The sequence below is a fragment of the Vitis riparia genome, chromosome 14, assembly GCF_004353265.1.
Source record: "Vitis riparia cultivar Riparia Gloire de Montpellier isolate 1030 chromosome 14, EGFV_Vit.rip_1.0, whole genome shotgun sequence".
In the NCBI taxonomy this organism is placed as follows: Eukaryota; Viridiplantae; Streptophyta; class Magnoliopsida; order Vitales; family Vitaceae; genus Vitis; species Vitis riparia.
The window spans coordinates 22,700,561-22,728,473 of record NC_048444.1 but is presented as its reverse complement, the minus strand read 5'-3'; the positions used below and the strand labels follow the sequence as shown (position 1 = coordinate 22,728,473).

Genomic DNA, 27,913 nt, shown 5'->3' with positions numbered 1-27,913 from the left:
AGTCTCTTTCCACTTAATTGGAAAGCTTTTGTCTCTCATTTTTACAATCATCAACTTACAACCAACATTATCAACAACAGTGCAGGACATTTTTTGAAAATGCAAAGAATAATTCTTCTCTAGAATTTGACCCACACTTAATAAGCTTTGACTAATTTCAGGCACAAACAACACATCTGAGATATATTTAATACCTGTTGGAGTCTCAACAGAAACAACTCCCTTGCCCTTGACATAAACCAAATCTCCATTTCTAATCTTCACTTTCGACTTATATGATTGATCCAACTCCTTGAAATAGCTCAATTCAGGAGTCATGTGGTTTGTACAACCATTGTTAATAAGCCAAGTTTCTGTACAGCTACTCGTTGCATGACTTGTAACAATAAACAATTGCTCCTATTGCTGCTGATTTTCAGTCATTTGTGCTTGTTGTCCTTGCTCTCCTTGCTGATCATTTTTATTCTTGCATACCTTCTCTACATGACCAAATTGCTTGCATGATCTACATTGTACACTTGGCCTATACCAACAAAAATTCTCTGAATGACTCTGTTTCTTGCAGTGAGGACATGGAGGATATCTCTTTTTGCCACCACTTTTCCTTTCTTGGCCCTTATTCTTCTCTTTATCTTTCTTCTCACCAGATTGTTTTTTCTCTCTGCCTTGAGAAGCTTTTCTTTTTTGCAGTGCAAGAAAAGCTTCTTCATTACTTTCTTCCTATCTCATTGATCTCCTCTGTTCTTGAGCTTGAAAAGCATGAACAAACTCAGCTAAGGAAATTTTGGTTAAATCCTTCGAGTCTTCAAGTGAAGAGATCTTGGACTCAAATCTTTCAGGCAAGCTCACTAGAACTTTCTCTACAACCCTTTGGTCTGTTAGATCCTCACCAAGAAGCCGGATTTTGTTAACAACTTCCATGAGCTTGTCTACATATTCTTTGATGGACTCATTGTCTTTCATCCTCAAAACTTCAAATTGCCTCTTCAGATTGAGAATCTGCATTTGCCTAGTTCTGTCACTCCCCAAATACATCTCCTTGAGCTTGTCCCACGCCTCTTTTGGTGTTTTGCAAGCCATAATCCTTGTGAAAATTGGTTCCCAGACAACAGCATGGATGTAAGATAAAGCTCTTGGAGCTTTAGCTTCTTCTTCTTCATGAGCCTTGATTTGATTGAGGGTTAGATTGTTTCCCAAAGGCTGTCTTTGTCTTTCAGTTTCAACCCATTGCCACAAACCAAGACCTCTCAGGTAAGCTTTCATCTTAACAGCCCAAACTTGATAGTTTTCACCGTTGAAAACTGGGGTTGAAAGAGTAGATGTATTACTAGAAGCCATGAGGGTTTTTAGAGAAAGCCTTGCTAGTAGTTTTTTTTTTCACTCACAGGTCCTATTAAGATCTTTTTTATGCTATGATACCATGTGAACACACGATTTCATTCATATGCTGATATATAAATATTACAATTTTAGGCACATTACTGTTGAGTCAATACCAAACCCAACTAACACATCTAGCTTTTTCAAAAACAAATTCCACAAAATACAGATCTTCACACCTTTACAACTAATCCTACTATTAACAAAAGATACAAAAGATTTCTTAAAGTATCTATAAAATTCTCAAATTCTAGCAGATTTCACTGTTTGGCATGATGTAGGTCCTTCTCAGTCAATTTAGAGATCATTTGCTTAGTTGGCAAGGTGCAGTAGAGGCTAACACCCCTTTGTGCCTCTCTTAGATAATTTAGAAAGAGTGCAAGAAGAGTCCACTTTAGTGATGAAAAAGCTTCTTCCCCGGTCTAACCCAGGAGTTGGGAATAGCTGGAAGTGTAAGCTTTGTCCATTGCCAGATATGGCCAAGACCTGGCGCCACCTAGAAATTCCAGGCCAAAGCCTAACCCGACCTTTCTAAGGCTGGACTTGAGATGATTTTTCTAAGCTCTGTCTTGAGCATTGTAACCTAAGCCCAGAAGGCAAGATTCCCACCTAAAATGCCGTTAAAATTCCAGCTTGGCAAATAAGCAGGCTATTTTTCATGCACAAAAGAGAATTTTCATATGCTGCTTTAACAGGTTCCACTTTACCTTCACCTATATGTACTATTCTGCTGATTGACTGTAGGAACCTGTATTAGAAAACCTAATTGAGCTCAACCCACCCATTTAGGCTCATCAACAAACCAAAAACTCTCCACTCATGCTTGGACAAGAGATGACTTCCTCTGCTGAAATTTTTTCTACCAACAAGATGACAGCAAGACCATCTTTGGTCCACATTGACTAAACTCATCCAAAAATCAGCTGCCCATGCAGTGAAGGTTGGTGAAATCCATTATGATCATGTTCAGGAATCCTATATGCACATTATTCATCAAATAATGTTTGTCTTTGATAATTCAGAAGTAACAAAGTTACAGGCACAACATTCAATAATCTGGATGGATATTAAGAAAGATTCTCAACAGGAACAGATTCATTATATAAAGAATACATCAAAAAAAAAATTCAAAGGTCACACCTGCATGCAAATGTATAAGTTCATACAACCACATATTTCAAGCGGGAAGTAATTGAACTGTTTTGGGACAAAGTAGCATAGCGGCTTAGGAGTATATTGCTTAAGTCTAGGCAATCATACGAAATTTTACTGAAAGAAAAACCCAGTCAAATTCAATTGAAACAGAGGAAAAAATCATTGCAGAGCTTCTCATAGCAGCATGTCTTTCTCCTGAAATGAAGGAAAGCATGAAGCAAATCCAACATACCTAAAGAAGTGAGAACAATAAGAATTAAAGGAGGCTCTTGTATTATTAAATATAATTGAAGGAAAAACAAGTGGTAGTGACTCTCACATATACCGTATATGTACAGAAAAAGACATACCAGGTTCTGTATGTAGATGATGATTATTCATTCCTTAGAATCCATTAGGATACCATCAATATTCATTTTACTAGCTAGACAAAATGGATAAAATAAATAAAATTAAAAATCATCCTGGTCAGATGAACACTGAACAATGTCTCAAAGAGAAGGATAAGTAGTTCTTCAAGGCAACTGACATAGCTAAGTGGGCATGAAAACACAGAGGAACAACTTAGCAAAGTAGAAATGATCTTGAAACTTCACCAAGTTATTGCTAACTTCTTGGCTTGAAACTTCAATTTGCTCTGTTGGTTTCTAATTTTTCTAAAGTGCGTGAATGAATCTTGTGTGCTCATTATTTTTACTCTTTGGATTTCACCATCATTTGGATTAATGCAGTCATAGTTTATTTGATGTTGGCAAAGAGAAAGGTTAGAACCACTATTTTGGTGATCTACTACTCAAGAGCTATGGTCCTTAGACTTGATAAGCGGATTTGTGTTTCTATTTGATTCCAGGTGGTTCTTATATGCTTTCAATTCTTTCAGTGAATTGAGAACTAGGCATGTCAAAAGGGGATCTTTGCAACAGTGGGCACAACAACCTTCTCTTTGCATGACTGAGTATGAATCACCTCAAAGTGTGGATCAAAAGAAGGGAAAACTAAAATCCACATTGAAAATACCGGATAATTCTTGCATAGGAGTGTTTTTGGCGATTCAAAAGAATCAAAACAAGGATTGTTTAGTTAATTAAGATGGCAATTATTTTAAGTTATTAAAAACATATCATCCAGGAAAAATGAACTAAGATTATTCTGGTTGATGGTGTCCATCAAATCCATTAAAAATTTAAAAGAACGTCCTCCTAAAAATTCAGGGAAAGAAGAAAAAATTGGTAAAGGAATAGGATTCATACATTATAATTTGTTGAAAGCAATCTTGTTTGTTGCTTCACCTCCTTGTCTGCTAGGATTTATTTAATCACAATATATGCACATAAGTATTAAGGATTTCTAAGATTCATACATTATAATTTTGGGAATGTTACTAAGTTTATGAAACTGAAAACCCATATTCTAGAGTTGGATAATTTTGAAGATCAGGGCTTGTTATGAGTTATCCTACTAAAGATGTGATACAGTGTAGAAAGTGTAAACTGGTTGCCTTCAACTAAGAATACTGAAACCTAATCACATTCCATCCAACATGAAGATTGAATCTTAGGAGGCCCCATAAGTGGAGGATCTCTCTTTCCTTTTATTGATAGACATGTTCTCTAAGAAGATTTTGGCATTGTTTCCGAAACACCACTCTCATAACAATCATAGACCATGAGATCAAGATATACACCTTGATATATATCAAGATAGAGGGTAGAGACACTGTCCTAACAATCATGCACAATGAGATCCAGACATTGGTAGAGACAATGGCCTATATTTGCTTTGTGGAGTTCTGTAAGACTTTCAAAGAGGACCCGAGACTATCAGAATTTTTGTTCTGGTATATATTGAGCAAATGTTTATGATGCTTCCTGTCAATTTGAGCTGGGTGTGGTGAGTTCCAACACCAGAAAGATTGGTCCAACTCTAGGGAAACTTCACAATATTATGAAAAATTCTAGCTTGCATGTTGGTTCACTGCTTCAAATCATGGATTGAGACTTCTAATACTTGGTTTATTTAGAGTTTGTAATCTTTAGAACATTATATTTGTTAAGATTTTACAATCTTCTAAAGCATAATATATAGAATGATTACCAGAATATCTAAAGATGACAGAGTACCTCCAGAACTTGTAGCTTGAAGGATTTTTCTGGGAATTAGCTGTCACAGTAAGTTCCTCCAAGTCAGGGAAAGCAACCAACCTGGAAAATCAATCAAACACAACAAAATAGAATTGTATTCCATCAACAAGATCATAGGTACATAGCTCAGTACTCAAAAGGAAGTGTTCTTTTTCTTTCTTTTTGAAGCAAAGAGAACAGATAATGAAAGTTAGGAACTTAGGACTACTGGTTTTTCCTAGAAATTATAAAAAGAAATCATATATTACAGATCAAAGAGCGCCACTGGGATCATGAACATTTACCATTTGGCAAGGTTTGATGTGATATATATATATATATTAATTACAAACAACAACTTTATTGAAATGAAGTACAAGAAGGATGAGAAACTTAAGACAACCAATGAAAAAAAATAAGAGTATAAGATGGTTTGCCAAAAATAAAACAAATTAGCAACTTAACCATGTAATAAAAATGTACGAGGACACTCCTCAACCAAAGGAGGTGAGAAATCTCTCACAAAAGACACCAACTCACTAGCTTCTCACTTGGCTAGTTAATCTGCCACATGATTTTCTAAGCAAGGAGTCCAGGAGAAAGAAACACCCAAGCCACTAGTGATATCTACGATTTGGTGGAGCCACCCATCACAACTCAAGGCCTTATTTGCTGTTAGTCATGAAAGCCTCTACTCTTAGAGGAGCCCTAGAGTTTCAAATGAAACTAGATGAACAAAAAGGGAGTTTGGTGCAGGCACAAACAAAAAATCGAGTTTGATTAGGGGGGGGGGGGGGGGGGGGGGGGAAATTCAACTGCCAGAACTCAGTTTGAACAATTTGACAAACATTTTGGACTCTAGAGCAACCTGCTAATCGGCTCTAGTTATTAGTCCAGTTGTTCTATGAGTTGACTGAGATTGTTCCAACTATATTTGATCAAGTTCTTTGAACCTATGTGCAATTATTTTAATTATTTTTAAGCATAAAATTTAATTTTATAACAAAATAAATAATTTTTCCACAAAAAAAAAAAAAGTGACAAATTACTGCTTTTCAACACAATAAAAGCATTGATAATTTTAACAATTGATTTTCCAATTCTCAAATTGTGGATAATTGAAACTATATTTCAATTCTTCATGAATCTCAATTTTTAATAATTTGTACCATTTATTTTTTGTGATGCATATTGGTTGTTAATTGATTTGTCTTTATAATTGGAATAAACTGAACATTATAAAACAATATCAAATGTGTTTTGATTTCATGAAATAAATGAAACAATTTTTCTTAATCAATTAAACAAATAAATATGTAAAATGCAACATCTAAAAAAGATAAAATGAAATAAATTTAAAACACATACCAACCCATTTCACAAAAATTAGAACTCGCAAACAGTAGTAAAACATATATTATTATTAGATCCTTGACATGATCGATTGGAGAGCTGCCCTGTCCATCAGTAGTAAGGAAAAATTGATCTGACGCCGCTAATGACATATATTATTAAGCTTGGATGGTGTGTATCAAATAGGGAACAAAACTATGAATACGAGGGTCCAATGTGTTTAGAGTAAGCAGGATGGCGAACCATAGCTATGTGGTTTAGGGATTCATATTCTTTTATTTCTAATAACCCAAACTTGAGATATGGGTTTGGGACATTAGAGTTAGCCCACCCAACCTTTGGTTAAACACTTTTCCCTCCTCTAATAAGCAAGGAAAATTATGGATATAAATGAAAAAGACTACATTTAGGGATTGAACAAAAGAGAGCCTGAAGATGGAGGTAAAGAAAATATAGGGCTAGGTGTGACGGGATCATTAACAAATGCAATTTGAATGAATGAAAATGTCTCGAATGTGGGTGTCACATATATGCTTTGGATGGTTCTTGGGTCCCACTCTTACCACCAGACTATCCTTATATATGTTAGGCTTGTTTTCTAAGTCTATTTTGAGTGAGCAATTTTTAGGCCTAAAAATGATTTTTCAAACTAATTTTTGACATTTAGGATTTTACTAATTTCTTAATAAAATATCTCATTTTTATAATTTTTTTTTATCATAAAATTGAGTAAATAAAATTAAAAAAATGATTAAAAACATGATAGAATTAAAAATATAAAAATAAAATATTTATTTTTCATTATCAATTTATCAACTTTTTAAATATAACATTTGCCTGTACACATCTTCTTTTTAATATCTTTTTTTTTTCATAATCTATTATCTTAATTTCACTTATACACTGAACTTCTCTCTTTTATTATTTTTTAATATTAATGTTTTTATTAGTTTTCTTTCAATGTTAATCAATTTTAAAAGTTTTACTTTATGAAATAGTGATAATGAGTTACATAAATTATTGGAGTTAAAGATTTAAATTACAATCCTACTAAATTTTAATTTTTGTAATCTGAAAAAAAAAAATCTAAATAGAGAAAAAAAATGTTGAAGAAAAAAAAGATAAACAAAAGATACTAATTAATAGAGTGGTGACTTTTTATATTTTATTTTATATTTTCATGTGGGAATTTAATATTTTCTTTTTAAGTTATTAATTTTATGATTATTTTAATTTTTTATTTAACAATTACTAATATAATTTTTATTTAATTTTATAAGGGAAAGGGATAAGAAGATGTATTTTTGTAAGAAACATTAGATGGTTCAAGTATTTAAGTATCAAATTATTATGTGTTATTCTAGGATTAGGGACGTCAATTTTTTATTCTTTTTGGTTGAATGACTTTACTTTCATAATAATGTTGTTTAGAACTTGAGTTTTAAAATAGCAAACATGAAAGTAGGTTCATGATTTTTTCACTTAATGCATGCAAATTCTGGGTTACAATTAGCACAACATATGGTATCCCTCTAACATAATAGTAGTACCAAATCATTCCTAAATTCAAGAACATGATTTACAATGCTAAAGCCTAATAATAATTATGGTGTCATCTAAAGCCTAGACCATTTGATGATCAAATTGACATGTTGTTAGTCCTATTTATTTATTTATTTATTTTTCAAGTAGGCTTTTGATTACCTTTGAAAGGCTTGGAGGTTGCTTTAAAATTTTGTCACTCTGGTTGCAGAATTAGAGATCATAATTGAGTAAATTGCAAGTGAACTTGATTTTCCTAACAATCAATAACCAACCAAACATCGATTGTTGCACAATGAACATACAAGTGAAAAAGTCATGTTATCTAAGTTTGATTATCCAAAAAGAACATTCTAACCAATTTAGACTCATTTAATAAATGAAGAGATTTCCGCTCTAATGATTATTCTCATAAGACAATCTTGAATATATTTGACTAAAATCATATGTCAAGCCAAACTCTGAACATTCTATCAAATAATATTATGAATCCTTTATCTACTATTAGATTTTATTTAACGAATTTTCACAGTGTCATATTTCACCTTTGAAAGCAATATTTCATAATTCAAGACATGATTAAAAATTTACTCAAACAATATACATAAATTTAGCAAATAACAAAGATTCTTTTATCATATGTATTTTATAATTTATGAAATGTCAACACACACAATACAAGAAGTTGAATATTAATAAATTAAAACTTTCATCGTTGTGCAAGACCACACACTTCACAAACCATTTTATTAGGGATATAACAATGAACATAACAAAATGCATATGAAAATCTAGCATGTGTTGGAATAAATAAACTCCTATCAAATGAAGGAAATGATTGAAGGAAACATCATTGACAATTTCTCAAACATCGTTAATAATTTCTCTTTCAAAGGCTGCATCTGTACTTCATCTCAAATAGGGCAGAACATAAAGTACATCTAGTGTACCTAAAAAAATGATAAGAACAAAAGAAAATGATACCATTTAAATATAAATAACGTAAAACTTAGCAATAATATTTATAGAATATATTATGAAGAAACAAAACATATTCTTACTTCCGGATAAAAAAAATGGATTCCACCTCCATCCTATTAATATTTAATATTTTTTAAAATTAAAATTTCTTTAATGATGTTTTTCAATTCCTTTATATTTGATTTATTATTCATTTGTATATTATTTGAAAACAATTTTTTAATTAATTTAAGAAATTTATTATTACATGTTAATAGTAAACATACAAAATATTATTCTTTGTTTGATATTCATCTTGAAAGTTATACTTATCATAAATTTATATTATATCATTTGCATACTATACTAATTTGAATTAGCAAAGATTTTTTTTTCATTATAAAAAGGTGTATTATTTAGTTAAATTAGATGAAAATAAAGGAAATTTTTTTAATCTATTAGAAATAAATCCTATAATTTCTTTTAATGAGGGTGATTTGACGGTATTTTGAAAGAATGATAGTTAATCTCTTATATGAAATATATTTAAAATTAAATTTTAAATTTTTTTAATTTTTTATTAAAAATTGATATAATCTTCATACTTTTTTATTTTTATAGAATATTTCTATCAATAATTTCAAAAAATAGTATAAGAAGAAATAAAAAGTATGGGAGAGAAAAATAAAAAAGTATGGGAAAAAAACTAACCTTTTCACAAAAGAGTACTACATCTTCTGCAGGTCTTCCATACTACAATCAGTGATATGTAGTTCTTGAAGGTTTCGAATATTCATGAGTGTCATAAGAGAGGAAATATGTTTCATCCTATCATTCCTGTCTTCAATCCATCTCAACCTAGGCAAGTTCTTCAATTTCAAGGTTTCTAACTTTGAGAGGATCTCAACATTTCCATCAATTTCTTCAAGGATAATCACATGCTCTAGGAGTTCATAATCTTGCACATCTATCTCTTTTAAAATCTGGAAGCTGTGTATCAAATGAGCTGGGACAAGATTGAGTAGACATGGACATGTGTACACACTTAAGATCTGTAGATTGGAGAAGGATTCAAATGGAAGTTGATGATGCCATATATCCTTCAACTTGGGCAGATTTTTTAGTGTCAACCCCTCTAACTTAGGGAATGAAACCTATAACATGATACATGACATCATCAATTGGAAAGTTATAATAAATATAAATATATTTCTTAAATATAATTCATCAACTTGGGATTATTCACATGTTTACTTTAATTAGATTTTAAAAAAAAATGAAAGGATAAGGGATTCTCATGTTGATGCCACAAATTATTTTTACTCATATAAATAATTTCTTATTTTAAATCATATGCATTCTTTTATTTTTCTCTCATTAATAAATTCTTGTGAATGCCTTTTTTAAATTTCCTTTTTCTTTTAAAAATTTTGATGATTTCACTCTTAAATTTGTTTTGTATTTATTCCTATTAACTTGACTTTTTTTCTTATTTAAAGTAAAATTATACTTATAGTTTTTTCTTATTTAAATACTCATTCCTATTAATATTTAATATGTTTAAAATTAAAATTGCTTTTAACCTTATTAGTTTTTCAACTCCTTCACGTTTTATATATTATTTGTTATTTTTTTTTTATTATTTCTTCAAGTTGGGAAAGGCCTCTAGCCGTGGAGAGCAAAAGGAGAAATTGCATGCCCTTGGGGACACAACAAATGGTTGCATGTCAACTGGTATTGTCTAATTATTGGTTACTTTATTTTTTACATCCTTTGCCATTGGGTTAGACTTACACTCCTAGATTTTCTGCATGTTTCTTTTTAGCTTAAGTATTTCGATTAGTTATTTATTTATTATTTACAGGACCTCATTTCAATCCTGCTGGAAAAGAGCATGGTGCTCCTGAAGACGAGAATCGTCATGCTGGTGATTTAGGAAATGTCATTGTTGGTGAGGATGGTATGTACTATGTACTTCATTGTAATTAACTATTACTAGAATACCATTAGAAGCATTATTATTGTTTGCCCGACATTGCTCTATGTGATATGAATGGAATATCTGGATTGTATATCTAGTTCAGTTATGTTATTTGAACTTTCTTAGCCATTAAGGTGTTTTCATTTGATTGTGTGCTTTTCAGGTACTGTTAATTTCAAAATTGTTGACAAGCAGGTAGGTTTTTTTTTACCTCTTTGTCTTCTTTTTCTTTTTATTCTTTTTACCAGCTAGGTTGAAATTTGGTTCTTGTTATCTAAAAAATGTATTTGTCTCTGTTTAAAGATTCCTCTCACTGGATCAAACTCCATTGTTGGAAGGGCTGTTGTTGTCCATGCTGATCCTGATGATCTTGGAAAGGGTAAGCTGTAAAACTTCTATCCATGAAGCTTTTTTTTTTCAGGTGTTTCCATTTTGTGCTACTGTTCTTCTATGCCCTGTGGATTACTAATGGATAAGAATGAACAGTCCAGTCCTAGCTTATGACAAATGTTAATTTATATTTTGCTGGAACATTATTAAGTTCCATCTTACAGAGTTTGGACAAACGTATGTATACTAATTCCATCATTTTGTGCACAGTAATTATTTTTATTCTTATCATGGGTGCTATGCGGGATGACTATTTTTATTAATCTGATACAAGCTGTGCAAGATGAATTTTAGAGAAAAGAAATGCTTTGAAAATAGAATCAGTTGTGTTTTACAATTATGCCTTTGTTGAGTCAATAAGGAGGCATTTGAAGTTACCTCATTTTTACAAGGAAGTACTAATATTCTACACTAAATCCGGGGATTCTAAGTTAAATATTAGAAACCCACAGGGAGATTTTTGAAATATCGCTGAGATCCAAGTCATCCGACACCCAGCCTGCCTTAAAAATCAAGCTGAAAAATTCAGTTTATCCATTGCATGGTTGACATCTGTGTGAGAACTTAAATATCCATCTCATCCTCGCTTAACATTGTTAACAAAGTTCATGTTTGGATTAGGGGTAAAATGGGCCTTACTTTTATTAGAACTGAAAGCTTCTTCACAAAATAGAAGTAGGTTTTGTTGACATCACAAATTTTATGTGATGTGAGTGATTGCAAAAGAGGGGTTCTAAGAGTTATGGTTTAAAGTTATTCTGACTCCCTTTTGGGCTTCTGCTATGATCTCCAGAAGCCACATATGCTAGCTGCTGGAGCATTATTAAGTTTTTCAGGCCCTGGTATCGAGGTTGATTGGTTCCTTGATATATGCTTGCCATTCACCAGTACCATTTGGTTAGAAGAGAATACTTGGCTGGTTTAGTCTGTTTTTATTGTTTGGAAAAAAAAACTCCGAATATGGCCCAAGTGGGAATGGCTTGACTTTGTTCGAATATGGACGTATGTGTTCCTATTTTTCTTATTTTTATTCTTATTTTACCTTTGAGCATATCTTTACTTTCTGAGGATGCAATAACAGTTTCTTTTCTATATTTTTTCAGGGGGACATGAGCTCAGGAAAAGCACGGGAAATGCTGGTGGCAGAGTGGCCTGTGGTAAGCATATTTCTTTTCTTTTCTTTTCCTTTCCTTTGTAGTGAGAGGGGGGGCTTTGGTTGGTACATGAAAATCAAATCATGCATTTGGTTTTTTTTTTTTCATGTAATTTGAAATGAAATAAGATAAATCACTTTGTTTCTTATGCAATTTTTGTTTGCATTTAAAAATTTTGAGATACTATAATCATTTCAAGTATGAATGAGTGCTTTCCAATATTTAGTTTTTTTTATTCTCTTTTTTTCCTCCCCACCATAGCAGACTGAGAATTTCTTTTCCAAATTATTATGGGGATAAAACGGAATGATTGCACTATTATTTGTTCTTTAAATGCACTTGTAAGATAAATTTTGTCTATAATGTTATTTGGGATCATCAAAAGATGCATATGGGTTCTCTATTAGACTTCTACATTTCTTAGGTTTTTATCTTATTCATTTGTCCCTAACGTTGTGTGTTCGTTTACCTCTTTGTAGGAGTTATCGGATTGCAAGGCTAAAAAACTAGCTCTACCGACACTCATGGTGAACACATGTAGTTGAAGACATTTGTTTTGTCATGCATGAGAGATCCCTAGACAAGACTCAAAAACTTGAAAGAATAAAGGGAAGAAGGTTGTCCTTTATGGTGTGATGTATGATGTTATGATCTTAAATCTTTTGTGTTATTTCCCAGTTATATCTAAAACTTCCTCTGGTTTTGCATGTCTCACAAGTGTTTTTGGTAGTTCTCTTAGTTTGGATCTGGTAAGGAATGGATAAAATAAATTAAGATAGACAAAGATTCAATATGCATTAACATTAAGAATGAAAGTTTGGATGGTGTGTATCAAATAGGGAATAAAACTATGAATATGAAGGTCTAATGTGTTCGGAGTGGGACAGCGAACCATAGCTATGTGGTAGGACCTTGGTTACTAGCCTTTCTAATCAACCTCAACAGATTTAGACTTAAGTGGTATCATCTAAATGTGTCTAGGGATATTTCTTTATCCGAATGCGACTCTTTCTATATCTAATTGATTTCTTAAGAAGATCAAACAAGTGTGAAATATAGCTAGTGGTAATAACCTTGATCTTAATAAAAGCTCATTAATAGTCAAAACATTAAAATTTAAAAATAAGATTATTTTTATCTCCAACTTAAATATAACATTTGTTTGTACACATCTTTTTAATATCTTCAGTTTTTTTCTCACAATCTATTATCTTAATTTCAGTTCTTTGGTTAACTTCTCTCTTTTATTATTTTTTAATTTAATTTTTTAATATTAATGTTTTTATTGGTTTTCTTTCAATGTTAATCAATTTAAAGAGTTTTATATGGTATCCCTCTAACATAATGGTAGTACCAAATCATTCCTAAATTTGAGAACATGATTTACAATGCTAAAGCCTGATAATAATTATGGTGTCATCTAAAGCCTAAACCATTTGATGATCAAATTGACATCATGTTAGTCTTATTCATTTATTTATTTTTCAAGTAGGCTTTTGATTGCCCTTGAAAGGCTTGGAGGGTTGCCTTAAAATTTTGCGTAATTAGAGATCATAATTGAGTAAATTGCAAGTGAACTTGATTTTCCTAACAATCAATAACCAACCAAACATAAGTAGATCAATTGTTGCACAACGAACATACAAGTGAAAAAGTCATGTTATCTATGGTTGATTTATCCAAGAACATTCTAACCAATTAGACTCATTTAATACATGAAGAGATTTCTACTCTAATGATTATCCTCATAAGACATTCTTGAATATATTTGACTAAACTCATATGTCAAGTTAAACTTTGAACATCCTATCAAATGATATTATGAATCCTTTATTTACTATTAGATTTTATTTAACGAATTTTCACGGTGTCATATTTCACCTTTGAAAGCAATATTTCATAATTTAAGGCATGATTAAAAATTTACTCAAACAATATACATAAATTTAGCAAATAACAAAACTTCCTTTATCATATGTATTTTATAATTTATGAAATGTCAACTCACACAATACAAGAAGTCGAATACTAATATATAAAACTTTCATCATTGTGCAAGACCACACACTTAACAAACAATTTTATTAGGGATATAACAATGAACAAAACAAAATGCATATGAAAATCTAGCATGTGCTTGAATAAATAAACTCTATCAAATGAAGGAAATGATTGAAGGAAACATCATTGACAATTTCTCAAACTTCATTAATAGTTTCTCTTTCAAAGGCTGCATCTTACTTCATCTCAAATAGGGCAGAACATAAAGTATATCCAGTGTACCTAAAAAAAATGATAAGAACAAAAGAAAATGATACCATTTAAATATAAATGACCTAAACTTTAGCAATAATATTTATAGAATATATTATGAAGAAACAAAACATATTCTTACTTCCGGATAAAAAAAATGGATTCCACCTCCATCCTATTAATATCTAATATTTTTTTAAATTAAAATTTCTTTAATCTTGTATTTCAATTCCTTTATATTTGATTTATTATTCATTTGTATATTATTTGAAAACAATTTTTTTTATTAATTTAAGAAATTTATTATTACATGTTAATAGTAAACATACAAAATATTATTCTTTGTTTGATATTCATCTTGAAAGTTATACTTATCATAAATTTATATTATATCATTTGCATACTATACTAATTTGAATTAGCAAAGGTTTTTTTCATTATAAAAAGGTGTATTATTTAGTTAAATTAGATGAAAATAAAGGAAGTTAATTATTATGAATGTAAAAGGATAGAATATTTACAATTTTTTTTATTCTATTAAAATAAATCCTATAATTTTTTTTAATGAGGGTGATTTGACGGTATTTTGAAAGAATGATAGTTAATCTCTTATATGAAATATATTTAAAATTAAATTTAAATTAATTTAATAATTTGTTATTAAAAATTAATATAATCTTCATACTTTTTTATTTTTATAGAATATTTATGTCAATAATTCCAAAAAAAAAAAAGTATAAGAAGAAATAAAAAGTATGGGAGAGAAAAATAAAAAATATGGGAAAAAACTAACCTTCTCACAAAAGAGTACTACATTTTCCGCGAGTCTTCCATACTACAATTAGTGATATGTAGTTCTTGAAGGTTTTGAATATTCATGAGTGTCAGAAGAGAGGAAATATGTTTCATCATATCATTCCCATCTTTGATCCATCTCAGCCTAGGCAAGTTCTCCAATTTCAAGGTTTCTAACTTTGAGAGGATCTCAACATTTCCATCAATTTCTTGAAGAATAATCACATGCTCTAGGAGTTCACAACGTTGCACATCTATCTCTTTTAAATTCTGGAAGTTGTGTATCAAATGAACTGGGACAAGATTGAGTAGACATGGACATTTGTACACCCTTAAGATCCGTGATTGAAGAAGAATTCAAATGGAAGTTGATAATGCCATGTATCCTTCAGCTTGGGCAGATTTCTGAGTGTCAACTCCTTTAACTTAGGGAATGAAACCTATAACATGATACATAACATCATCAATTGGAAAGTTATAATAAATATAAATATATTTCTTAAATATAATTCATCAGCTTGGGATTATTCACATGTTTACTTTAATTATATTTATAAAAAAAATGAAAGGATAAGGGATTCTCATGCTGATGCACAAATTATTTTTACTCATATAAATAATTTCTTATTTTAAATCATATACATTCTTTTATTTTTCTCTCATTAATAAATTCTTGTGAATGTCCTTTTTAAATTTCCTTTTTCTTTTAAAATTTTTTATGATTTCACTCTTAAATTTATTCCTATTAACTTGACTTTTTTTTCTTATTTAAAGTAAAATTATACTTATAGTTTTTCTTTATTTAAATACTCATTCCTATTAATATTTAATGTGTTTAAAATTAAAATTTCTTTTAACCTTATTAGTTTTTCAACTCCTTCATGTTTTATATATTATTTGTTATTTTTTTATATTATTTAAAATGAAATGTTCAAATAATTTTAACATGGTGGAGTTTGGAAAGTGCATGTGGGCCCACCCTAGTTTTTCTTTTTACTTATATCGATATAAAGTGGTGCAAAAAAAATAAATAAATAAAACCAATGAAATTGGCTAATAAGCTTTAACATACCTTATGACCGAAAAATGAGTCTTCCGACCTTGCATTTGTACTCAAAGATGTGGAAGATGTTGTTTCTAACTCGGAACTGAAGTTGATGAGCTGTGGTAGATCCTCGAGAATCAAGGATCGCAATTTTGGGAATAGTTGCAAGTTGGTCCCAGCATGTCCATCTTCTCTTATTTCTGACTCCCTTTCATATGCGATTATTTGTTGCATGGCATTGCATCCTGCTATAAGCATTTCTTCAAGTTGGGAAAGGCCTCTACCCGTGGAGAGCAAAAGGAGAAATTTCAATTTAGGACATGCACGCACTCGTAGAGTTTTTAAGTTACCAAAAGACCCTATTGGAATTGGGCCATGCCATACTTCTTCGAAGTTTATCAAAGCCTGAAGAATCAATGACTCCAATAGAGGAAAGGCACCATGTTGCAACAACTGTTGATTCTTTGAATCCATGATGTATTGAATCTTAGGACTAAAACCAACTTCGAGATGCTTTAGTTCAAGGAAACTCTCCCTATCTGATGGGTGAAGAACATATTTAGTACCACTTAATTCCATGAACTTTAGTGCTTCACTTCTCTCCAACAACTTGCTCATTCCATCCCCCAAATGTAAGCTTCTATTGACTTTCTCGAGGTTCAATGCTCTTTTGGTTCTCAACCTCCACCGAGTACCTATAGATATCGCATATCTTGTCAAGTTCTCAAATAGAATGTCTTTTGGTAGCAACTTGGCATCTGGTATATATATCTCTAAAGTTGTCAAATGAGACAAATGATTTAGCTCGGATAAGCAAGCATTGCTTTCACCTTCAGTTGCCCATTGAGTAAAGCTAGATTTCATGTACAAACATTCTAATTGAGACAAACTTGATAAGATATTTCGTGGAATTACTTCAAGCTTCTCACAATAATTCAAATCCAACAGCCTTAGATTGGTCAATTGCGACATTTCATTAGGCAATTGTCGGATTGTAGAACCCATCAAGCTAAGAACTTCTAGTTTCGTTAGCTTTCCAATTAGAGCAATGTCTCCCAACTCGCACCCATCCAGACGCAATGTTCGGAAATTTGCAAGGGAATCAAGTGATGATGGTAGTGTTGTAAAATGCATACGGGACAAATCCAAAACTTTGAGTTTTTTCATCCCTTCGAAAAATGTGTTCGGGATATTCAAGGGAGGATTGTTGTTCTGCAATAGAAAAAATTGAAGTTCCGGCCATACCAACTCTTGAGGAAGGTCATGCACAGCTTTGCAATGCAAAGAGATGAAAGCGCACCTTTTGGATTCATCAGTCTCTGACCATTCTTCCAATCCAACATCTTCTCTGACTACAAATGGATGAGGATCCTTGGATGCAATTGCTCTGGCAACTTCACGAACAACACTGTGCATCCTCACAAACTTGTTATCAACATCCATGAAAAGCGAACTTGAAGCTCTTTCTTCATCAAATTTGTTTCTATCTTCATGACTGTCAAGTAACAAGCCTGAGGCTTTAAGGATTTCCACCAATGCAAGTAGTCTATTTCTTGCTAGCTCCAATGAGTTGATGTGGCCAAACAAATCCAGACCCATACCATATCGTAACAAGAGATCCAATGAAATATCACCATAGCCGAGCATCCCACAAAGTAAGAACAATGACTTCACGTCATCACCCTTCAAATGGGTGTAGCTCCACTCCAGACATGAGTAAACCTTCTTATCCACTGCTCTAATGTTTGTTGGTGCACAACTCCTAAGTTGTTCCAGGGCATTCTCCCATACAGCCACGGTCTCATCTTTTAATGCCTTGGCAATTGTTACAATTGCAATTGGTAGACCATCACATTTTTCAACTACTTGAATGGCTATGGGTTGCAGTTCAAGATTCTCCTCCACGGAATCACCTGCTGTCTTCTTAAAAAAACTCCATGCTTCATCTGGTGGTAAACGTTTCACTGGAAAACATCTTTGTGCGCCCATGTCTTTGCATAATAGGTCATCTCTCGAAGCCAACACTATTTTGCATTGTGTCTCATCACCTTTACAAGGAATTCCTACTTTCTCCAAATCAATTTCCGTCCAAATATCATCTAAGATAATAAGGATCTTCCCTTCCTTCAGTCTCTGCTTCAATTCATCCGCATTGGGCACCCAAAGTGCTAAGCCCAACACTTGTACAATTTTTTGTCGAAGTGTTTCCAAGCCTGAAATGGAGGATACATCCATATAGGCTTGTCTGGTGAACAACCGCTGTTGCTTAGCTTGTTGAACCACTTGTTTCAGCAGTGTTGTTTTGCCCACACCGGCCATGCCCCATACTCCAATCAAGTTGATATTGTCGTCTCTTAAGGCATCCATAATATCGTTCAGAGTGGAGGCTCTTGATTCAAGGAATGAAGCCTGTAGCAAAAACACAAGATAAGGCATCAATTGGAAAGTTGTGATGATAGGCATAAACATATTTCTTAAATATAATTCAATTCAATTCTGAAATAGTCTCTCGCATGTTTACTTCTAATACATTATAAAATTTTCATTAGTGAAAGAAAAAGTAATTATCATTATAAACATTTTCCCAAAAAATCAAATAACTATTATAATATTAATATCCTTTATGAAATACAATTCAAATGGGTTTATGAACAAACAGTAAATAAAGTATGAATAATGAAAAAAATTAATATAAAATAATACAAAATCACAAAGCTTTCATGATTGATACAAAGAAAAAGCATTTAACTTTTCTTTTTAAAAAATGTTACGTTTATTTTGATATTAACAAAAAAATAACACATAATTTTCTTTCAAGAAAAAGAGTAAAAGAGAAAAACTATTCATATTAGAAAAGATGTACATGTATATGTATAATTTCCATGTAAAAAATAATATTCAAGATTGTATTTTTATATTTCAAAAAATAAATTTTATTATTTTAAAAGAATAATAATTACTCTCCTTATAAGGAATAAAGTATGACTTACTCTTTTTATTTTTAAAAATAAAAAATTACAAAAAAATTCTTTTTGAAGGTTTTGTAAAATAGATGTTAACAACAAAACAACACATTTTTTTTTCCAAAGAAAAAGAGTAAAAGAGAAAAAAAAAAAGGTCCAAATTAAAAAAAAAATGTACATGTAGTATTTCCACATACTATATATATATATAGCTATTATTAATTTTACAATATATTTTCCACGTCTCCATGCTCTCCTCTACTATTCTCTATATGTATTTTGCCATTGAATTTTTAATTTTTTAAGAGGGAAAATCTATTATGTTACTTCATTTTGAAGAATTGTTTTGTCTTTAACGGATTATATCCATCAATTGAAAATTGGGATAGAACATTTTGGGAAACTCCGGTAAATCAAGCATTAAAAATCGCCTAAACATAGAGAATTTATTAGGCCCCTTATAATACCCTTGTGTTCTTTTATTATTATTTTCCGTTAAAACTAACAGAAAAGAGGGATGACTCCAACTACAGTGCCAGCAAAGCAGTAGAAAATGGAAATAGGGTATATAGTTTTGGGAAGAGGTGGCATCTAGACAACTGCTTGCTTTCTGTTTCATACACACATTTCATATATTAAAATTATCCAATATTTTCGGGTGAAAATCTCTAGACTTGATTTATAACAAAAAAAATTTCAAAATTATTTTGACATAACTGGATTAAATATTTGAAATTTTTTTATTATTTTCTTTTCTTTTTCAATAGAAAAGGATTAAAATTTATTTTATTTAACATAAAAAGACTCATTATTAAAACTAATATTTATGATCTCTTATTTGATGACAATTTTTTTATTTTATAAAAATTAAAATACCATTTAAGAAAAAAAAATTATTTTGTAAAATTAAAGTACCATATAAATAAACAAATTATTAATAATTGATTAACTTATTGATATTATTTATAAAACCTTTATATACCAAATGCATATAAGAAAATTGAATTAAACATAGTAGAGCATGATAAATTTAAATAAAAAATAAAATCATTTCATTCTAAAAAATTCTTATTACCGTGAGCTGTAGGAGATGTACTTAAAATAAAACAAAATTTAAATTTTAGAGCACATTAAAAAAAAATAAAACATATATTTTTTTTAGTTTTTTCATTTGTTAAATAAAAAGTACTTTTCATTCTAAACAATTTCCCAAAAAATCAAACAACTATTATAAAATTAATATCTTTCAAGAAATATAATTTAAATGGGGTTTCATACAAAACATTAAATAAAGTATAAATAATTAAAAATTAATCAAAACATACAAAATAAAATATAAAATTACAAAACTTACATCATTGATACAAAGAAAAAGTTCATAACTTTGTTTGTAGAAAAATATTACATTTATTTTGATGTTAACAACAAAATAACACATAATATTTATAAATAAAAAAAAAAACAAGAGTAAAAGGAGAAATGAGGTTCAAATTAAAAAGGACGTGTGTATATATATATATATATATATAATTTATATGCAATAAATAATATCTAGGATTGTATTTTTATATTTTTTAAATGTTAAAATAAAGATAATAAAGGTAATTTGGTTGTTATTTTAAAAGAATGGTAGTTTAATATTTTAAGAATGTCGTGTATAACGGAAAAAAGAAAAAGAGAAAGACAACTAACCTTTTCATTGAAGAGCACTTCATCATTAGTAGAAGTATTGACACCTCTCATGTCTTCCATCCCACAATCAATGATACGTAACTCTTTGAGATTGTGAAAATTCTTGAACATTGAAGAAGACAAAACTAATTGAGGTAGTTTCTCAACCTTTAGGATTTTTAACTTTGGGAGGGTCCCAAAATCTATCTCCTCCAATTTTGGAAGACTTTTTAGAACTATCTCCTCCAAATTAGGAGAAAGTGAAACCTACATAAGAAACATAATATAATACATGACATCATCAATTGTAAAATTGTAATAAATATAAAAATATTGGGTCAATATTGGAAAATATATTATTTTACCTCATGTTGAAGAATTGTTCTATCTTTATTGAATTATATCCCTCAATTGGAGAATTATGATAGAATATTTTGGGGAAACTCCACTAAATCAAGGATTAGAAATCGCCTTAACATAGAGAATTTATTGTGCCAGCATGATACCCTTATATTTTTTTATTATTTTTTCTGTTAAAAATAACAGAAAAGAGGGACGACCAGAACAAGGTTAGGGTGAGAGGCCAAGTGCAGTGCCAGCAAAGTAGTAGAAAATGGAAATAGGGTATTTACTATTTAGTTTTGGGAAGAGGTGACATCTAAGACAACTGGTTCCTTTCTGTATCATCTAGCATATGCACATTACATATATTAAAACTACCCAATATTTTCGAGTGAAAATCTCTCGACTTGATTTATAACAAAAAAAAAATTCAAAATTATTTTTACGTAACTTGCTTTAAAATATTTGAAAATTTTTTATTATTTTCTTTTATTTTTAAATATAAAAGGATTAAAATTTAGTTTATTTAACATAAAAGGGCGAGTGATTAAAACTAATATTTCTAATCTCTTATTTGATGACAATTTTTTTATTTTATAAAAATTAAAATACTATTTAAGCAAAAAAATTATTTTGTAAAATTAAAATAACATATAAATAAATAAATTATCAATAATTACTTAACTTATTAATATTATTGACAAAACCTTTATCTAATAAATGCATATAAGAAGATTGAATTAAACATAACAGAGCATGATAAATTTAAATAAAAAAATATCAAATCATTTTATTTTGAAAATTTTTATTATTGTAAGAAGGTAGGAGATGTACTTAAAATAAAACAAAATTTAAATTTTAGAGCACAATAAATATATATATATATATATATATATATATATATATATATATATATATATATATATATATATATATATATTTGGTTTTTTCATTTGTTAAATAAAAAGTAATTTTTATTCTAAACAATTTCCCAAAAAATCAAACAACTTGAGAAGACTTTCTAGAGCCAACTCTTCCAAATTAGGAGAGAATGAAATCTATATGAGAAACACAAAATACAATTCATGGCATCATCAATTGTAAAAGTATAGTAAACCTAAAAATATTGGGTTAATATAATTCATTAACTCTCAAATCATATACAAACTTTAATAATTTTCTTTTAAAATTTATTTTTCCTATTAAAAATTTCAATAATTTCACTTTTAAATTCATTGCTATATTTATTTCTATTAACACTAAACCTTTTTTTATTTAAATTAGAATGAAATTTACAATGTTTCCTTTTTGTTATGTTTTATATATTAATATTTAATGTTTTTAAAATTAAAAATTCCCTTTTTAACTTTATTCTTGTTTTCAACTCCTTTATATTTTATTTTTTATTCACTAATTCTTTTTTTTTTTTGAAACTAAATAATAAAATTATTAACTTTGATGGTTATTTTAAGTCAAGATTAATTAGTCTTCTTATATGAAATAAAATATGTTTTGCTATTTTTTATTTTTATCTAACATCTTAACCCAATTTTTCCAAAAGTTATTAATTTTAACTCTTCTAAAATTTAAATAAAATATTATTATTTGAATTAAATTTTTACTAGTTCTCTTTTCTAATTCATTGCAATATTTCTTTCAATTAGTACCTATTTTTTTTCCTTTCTAAATTAAAATAATAACTACCATTTTTCCTTATTTTTATATTATTTCTATTAACATTTATCCTTTTTAAATTAATTTTTCACTTTAAAATTTTGTTTTTTTCAACTCATTTGTAATTTACTTATTATTCACAATTTTTATTATTTAAAATTAAATTAATAAAATTATTATTCAAGATTAATGTATTCTTCTCATATTTTCGTTTTAAAAATATTTTTATAATATATCTCCCTAAATATTTCAAGTAGTATAAGAAAAAACAAAAAATATGGGAAAAAACTAACCTTAGACAAAAGACATCCATGTAGTTCCTCTAACTTCAGAATTTTTAACTTTGGGAGGATCCCAACATCCATCTCCATCAAATTGGGAAGGTTTTGTAGAACCAACTCCTCCAAATTAGGAGGGAATGAAACCTACATGAAAAACACAATATATAATACATGATATCATCAATTGTAAAAATGTGATAAACACAAAAATAATAGATCAATATAATTCATTCACTCTCAAATCATACGCAAATTTTAATAATTTCCTTTTCAAATTTATTTTTTTTATTAAAAATTTCAATAATTTCACTTTTAAATTTATTGTTATATTTATTTCTTCTAACAATTTAACTTTTTTTTATTTAAATTAAAATGAAATTTGTTATGTTTCCTTTGTATTATGTTTTTTTATATTAATACTTAATGTTTTTAAAATTAAAATTTCCTCTTTTAACTTTATTCTAGTTTTCAATTCCTTTATTTTTTATTTATGATCCATTAGTTATTTTTTTATTTTTTGAAACTAAATAATGAAATATGAAATAAAATATGTTTTAATTAGTCTCTTGTATCAAATAAAATATGTTTTAAATTTTATGAATATATCCAAAATATCTTAATAGGCTTTTTATAATTTCTTCTTGATTCTTTTTACAATATAATGGAGTAAGCGCATTGAATTTTTAATTTTTTTGAAAGAGAAAATATATTCTTTTAGCTCATTTTGAAGAATGGTTTCATCTTTAACGAATTATATCCATGGATAGAATATTTAGGGGAAACTCTAGTAAATCAAGGATTACAAATCGCCTAAACATTGAGAAGTTATTGGGCCCCATGTAATACCCTTAATTTTTTTTTTAATTATTTTCTATTAAAACTAATAGAAAAAAGGAATGACTAGGACAAGATCAGGCCGAGAGGCCCAAAAAATCAAACAATTGTTATAAAATTAATATCTTTCAATAAATATAATTTAAATGGGGTTTATACAAAACATTAAATAAAGTATAAATAATTAAAAAATTAATCAAAACATACAAAACAAAATATAAAATTACAAAACTTACATAATTGATACAAAGAAAAAGCTTAGAACTTTGTCTTTTGAAAAATATTACGTTTATTTTGATGTTAACAACAAAATAACACAAGTTTTTCAAAAAAAAAGAAAAAGAAAAACAAGAGTAAAGGATGAATGACGTCCAAATTAAAAAGGATGTATATATATAATTTCTATGTAGTAAACAATACCTAGGATTGTATTTTTATTTTTTTAAAATGTTAAAATAAGGATAATAAAGATAATTTGATTGTTATTTTAAAAGAATGGTAGTTTAAGATTTCAAGAAAGCAGAATAAAAAAATGAGGAGAAAACTAACCTTTTCATTGGAGAACACTACATCATTACTAGGAGTATTGACATCTTCCCCGTCTTCCATCCCACAATCAATGATATGTAGCTTTTGGAGATTGTGAAAATTCTTGAACATGGAAGCTACCGTAAGTCTTAGCCTAGGTAGTTTCTCTAACTTCAGGAATTTTAACTTTAAGAGGATCCCAACATCCATCTCCTTCAACTTGGGAAGTCTTTTTAAAATCAACTCCTCCAAATTAGGAGGGAATGAAAGCTACATGCACAATATATAATACATGATATCATCAATTGTAAAAATATGATAAACACAAAAATAATAGGTCAATATAATTCATTCACTCTAAATCATATGAAAATTTTAATAATTTCCTTTTCAAATTTATTTTTTCTATTAAAAATTTCAATAATTTCACTTTTAAATTCATTTTTATATTTATTTCTACTAACAATTTAACTTTTTTTTTATTTAAATTAGAATGAAATTTACTATGTTTTCCTTTTTATTATGTTTTTTTATATTAACACTTAATGTTTTTAAAATTAAAAATTCCTTTTTTTAACTTTATTCTTGTTTTCAACTTCTTTATATTTTATTTTAGATCCACTAGTTATGTTTTTATTTTTTGAAACTAAATAATAAAATTATTAACTTTGATGGCTATTTTAAAATCAAGATTAATTAGTCTTCTTGTATCAAATAAAATATGTTTTACTCTTTTGATTTTCAAAAGTAAAAAGTTAGTCATAAATTTGAAAATATCTTAATCATCTAACATCTTAACCCAATTTTCCCAAATCTTATTAATTTTAACTATTCTAAAATTTAAATAAAATATTATTATTTGAATTAAATTTTCACTAATTCTCCTTTCTAATTCATTGCAATATTTATTCCAACTAGCTCCAATTTTTTCCTTTTAAATTAAATAATACTTACCATGTTTCCTTATTGTATATTATTTCTAGTCATATTTATTGCTTTTAAAATTCACATTTTGGTATTATGTTTATTCCTTTTTCAATTCCTTTATAATTTAATTATTATTCACCATATTTTATTATCTAAAATTAAATTTTAAATTAATTTGATAAATCTATTATTAAAGATTAATATAATGTTCTCATAATTTTTTATTATATTAATGGAATATCTTTTTCAATATTTCCCAAAATAGTATAAGGAAAAATAAAAAAAAAATATGAGAGAAAACTAACCTTTCCATAGAAGAGCACTACATCTTCCATAGGAGTATTGATATGTCCCTCATCTTCAACTTTGTTCCCACAATTTGTGATGGATAGGAATTTAAGGTTGTGAAAAGCCGTGGAAGAAGAGAAAAGACACCTCACGCTATCATTCTTGTCATCATCCTCATTGCATACAACACGCCTCAACTTAGGTAGTGAATTTAATTGTAAAGATTCTAACCTTGGGAGAATCCTAATATTTTTATCAAGTCCTTGAAAATCAAACACATGTTTTAGGACTTTACAGTACTTCACCTTTATTTCTTTCAAATTGCCGAATCTCTGTATCAAATGAGATGGGATAAGATTAAGTAGGCCTGGATAATTGTATACTTCTAGGATTTGCAAATTGTAGAAGGACTCAGGTGGATGTTGGTGATGCCATATCTCCCTCAATTTGGGAAGATCATGAAGTATCAACTTCTCCAAATTAGGGAATGAAACCTGAAATATAATACATGACATCATCAATTGGAAAGTTGTGATTAACATGAATATCTTCCTTTCTTTAAATATAATTTATCATCTTCCAAATATTCACATATTTGCTTTAGTTATGTTTTATGTTATAAAAATCTTAAACAATCAAGGAAGACTAAAAAGAATCATGTGAAAATCTTGGAAAATATTAGGAGTCTATATTATAGATATTCTCATACTAAATTACTTTTATTTATATCTAATCATTTATTGCTCTATATTAAATCATATACACTTTTGAGTTATTTCTTATAAATAAATTCTACTAAATACTTTATAAAATTTATTTTTTTCAATTAAAAACTCCTCTAATTTTCCTTTGCAATTCCTTGCAATATTTATTCCAACTAGCATCAATTTTTTCCTTTTAAATTAAATAATACTTACCATGTTTCCTTATTTTATATTATTTCTAGTCATATTTATTGCTTTTAAAATTCACATTTTGGTATTATGTTTATTCTTTTTTCAACTCCTTTATAATTTAATTATTATTCACCATATTTTATTATCTAAAATTAAATTTTAAATTAATTTGATAAATCTATTATTAAAGATTAATATAATGTTCTCATAATTTTTTATTATTTTAATGGAATATCTTTTTCAATATTTCCCAAAATAGTATAAGGAAAAATAAAAAAAAATATGGGAGAAAACTAACCTTTCCATCGAAGAGCACTACATCTTCCATAGGAGTATTGATATGTCCCTCATCTTCAACTTTGTTCCCACAATTTGTGATGGATAGGAATTTAAGGTTGTGAAAAGCCGTGGAAGAAGAGAAAAGACACCTCACGCTATCATTCTTGTCATCATCCTCATTGCATACAACACGCCTCAACTTAGGTAGTGAATTTAATTGTAAAGATTCTAACCTTGGGAGAATCCTAATATTTTCATCAAGTCCTTGAAGATCAAACACATGTTTTAGGACTTGACAGACATCCACCTTTATTTCTTTCAAATTGCCGAATCTCTGTATCAAATGAGATGGGATAAGATTAAGTAGGCCTGGACAATTGTATACTTCTAGGATTTGCAAATTGTAGAAGGACTCAGGTGGATGTTGGTGATGCCATATCTCCCTCAATTTGGGAAGATATGAAGTATCAACTTCTCCAAATTAGGGAATGAAACCTGAAATATAATACATGACATCATCAATTGGAAAGTTGTGATTAACATGAATATCTTCCTTTCTTTAAATATAATTTATCATCTTCCAAATATTCACATATTTGCTTTAGTTATGTTTTATGTTATAAAAATCTTAAACAATCAAGGAAGACTAAAAAGAATCATGTGAAAATCTTGGAAAATATTAGGAGTCTATATTATAGATATTCTCATACTAAATTACTTTTATTTATATCTAATCATTTATTGCTCTATATTAAATCATATACACTTTGAGTTATTTCTTATAAATAAATTCTACTAAATACTTTATAAAATTTATTTTTTCAATTAAAAACTCCTCTAATTTTCCTTTGCAATTCCTTGCAATATTTATTCCAACTAGCATCAATTTTTCCTTTTAAATTAAATAATACTTACCATGTTTCCTTATTTTATATTATTTCTAGTCATATTTATTGCTTTTAAAATTCACATTTTGGTATTATGTTTATTCTTTTTTCAACTCCTTTATAATTTAATTATTATTCACCATATTTTATTATCTAAAATTAAATTTTAAATTAATTTGATAAATCTATTATTAAAGATTAATATAATGTTCTCA

The 27,913-nt window shown here is 28.7% G+C and overlaps 2 protein-coding genes and 1 long non-coding RNA gene across 6 annotated transcripts; 1 reads left to right on the top strand and 2 right to left on the bottom strand.

Moving 5' to 3' along the window:
- Positions 1-2,451: 2,451 nt before the first annotated feature.
- On the bottom strand, positions 2,452-4,891 carry LOC117930235. The gene is made up of 2 exons (XR_004653884.1): positions 4,630-4,891; positions 2,452-2,767 (listed from the first exon to the last, which is right to left on the bottom strand). It is a non-coding gene; the product is annotated as an uncharacterized LOC117930235 (long non-coding RNA).
- Positions 4,892-6,443: 1,552 nt separating this feature from the next.
- On the top strand, positions 6,444-12,747 carry LOC117930547 (superoxide dismutase [Cu-Zn]-like). The gene is made up of 7 exons (XM_034851189.1): positions 6,444-6,449; positions 10,163-10,244; positions 10,375-10,470; positions 10,655-10,686; positions 10,795-10,870; positions 11,985-12,038; positions 12,515-12,747. Exons 1-7 carry the CDS (start codon positions 6,444-6,446, stop codon positions 12,535-12,537), a joined length of 369 nt encoding a protein of 122 aa, XP_034707080.1. The 3' UTR covers positions 12,538-12,747.
- A 1,300-nt stretch (positions 12,748-14,047) lies between these two features.
- LOC117930231 (probable disease resistance protein At4g27220) lies at positions 14,048-27,264 on the bottom strand. 4 transcript variants are annotated; one of them, XM_034850770.1, is made up of 9 exons: positions 26,831-27,264; positions 25,654-26,130; positions 24,443-24,691; positions 23,072-23,203; positions 20,784-21,029; positions 17,635-18,537; positions 16,156-17,604; positions 15,082-15,523; positions 14,048-14,318 (listed from the first exon to the last, which is right to left on the bottom strand). In XM_034850770.1, exons 1-8 carry the CDS (start codon positions 26,858-26,860, stop codon positions 15,416-15,418), a joined length of 3,594 nt encoding a protein of 1,197 aa, XP_034706661.1. In that variant the 5' UTR covers positions 26,861-27,264; the 3' UTR covers positions 14,048-14,318; positions 15,082-15,415. The 4 variants fall into 4 exon arrangements, with proteins under 4 accessions (XP_034706661.1, XP_034706660.1, XP_034706662.1 ...); XM_034850769.1 differs by having other exon boundaries at positions 16,156-18,537; XM_034850771.1 differs by lacking the exon at positions 24,443-24,691 and having other exon boundaries at positions 16,156-18,537.
- Positions 27,265-27,913: the final 649 nt, after the last annotated feature.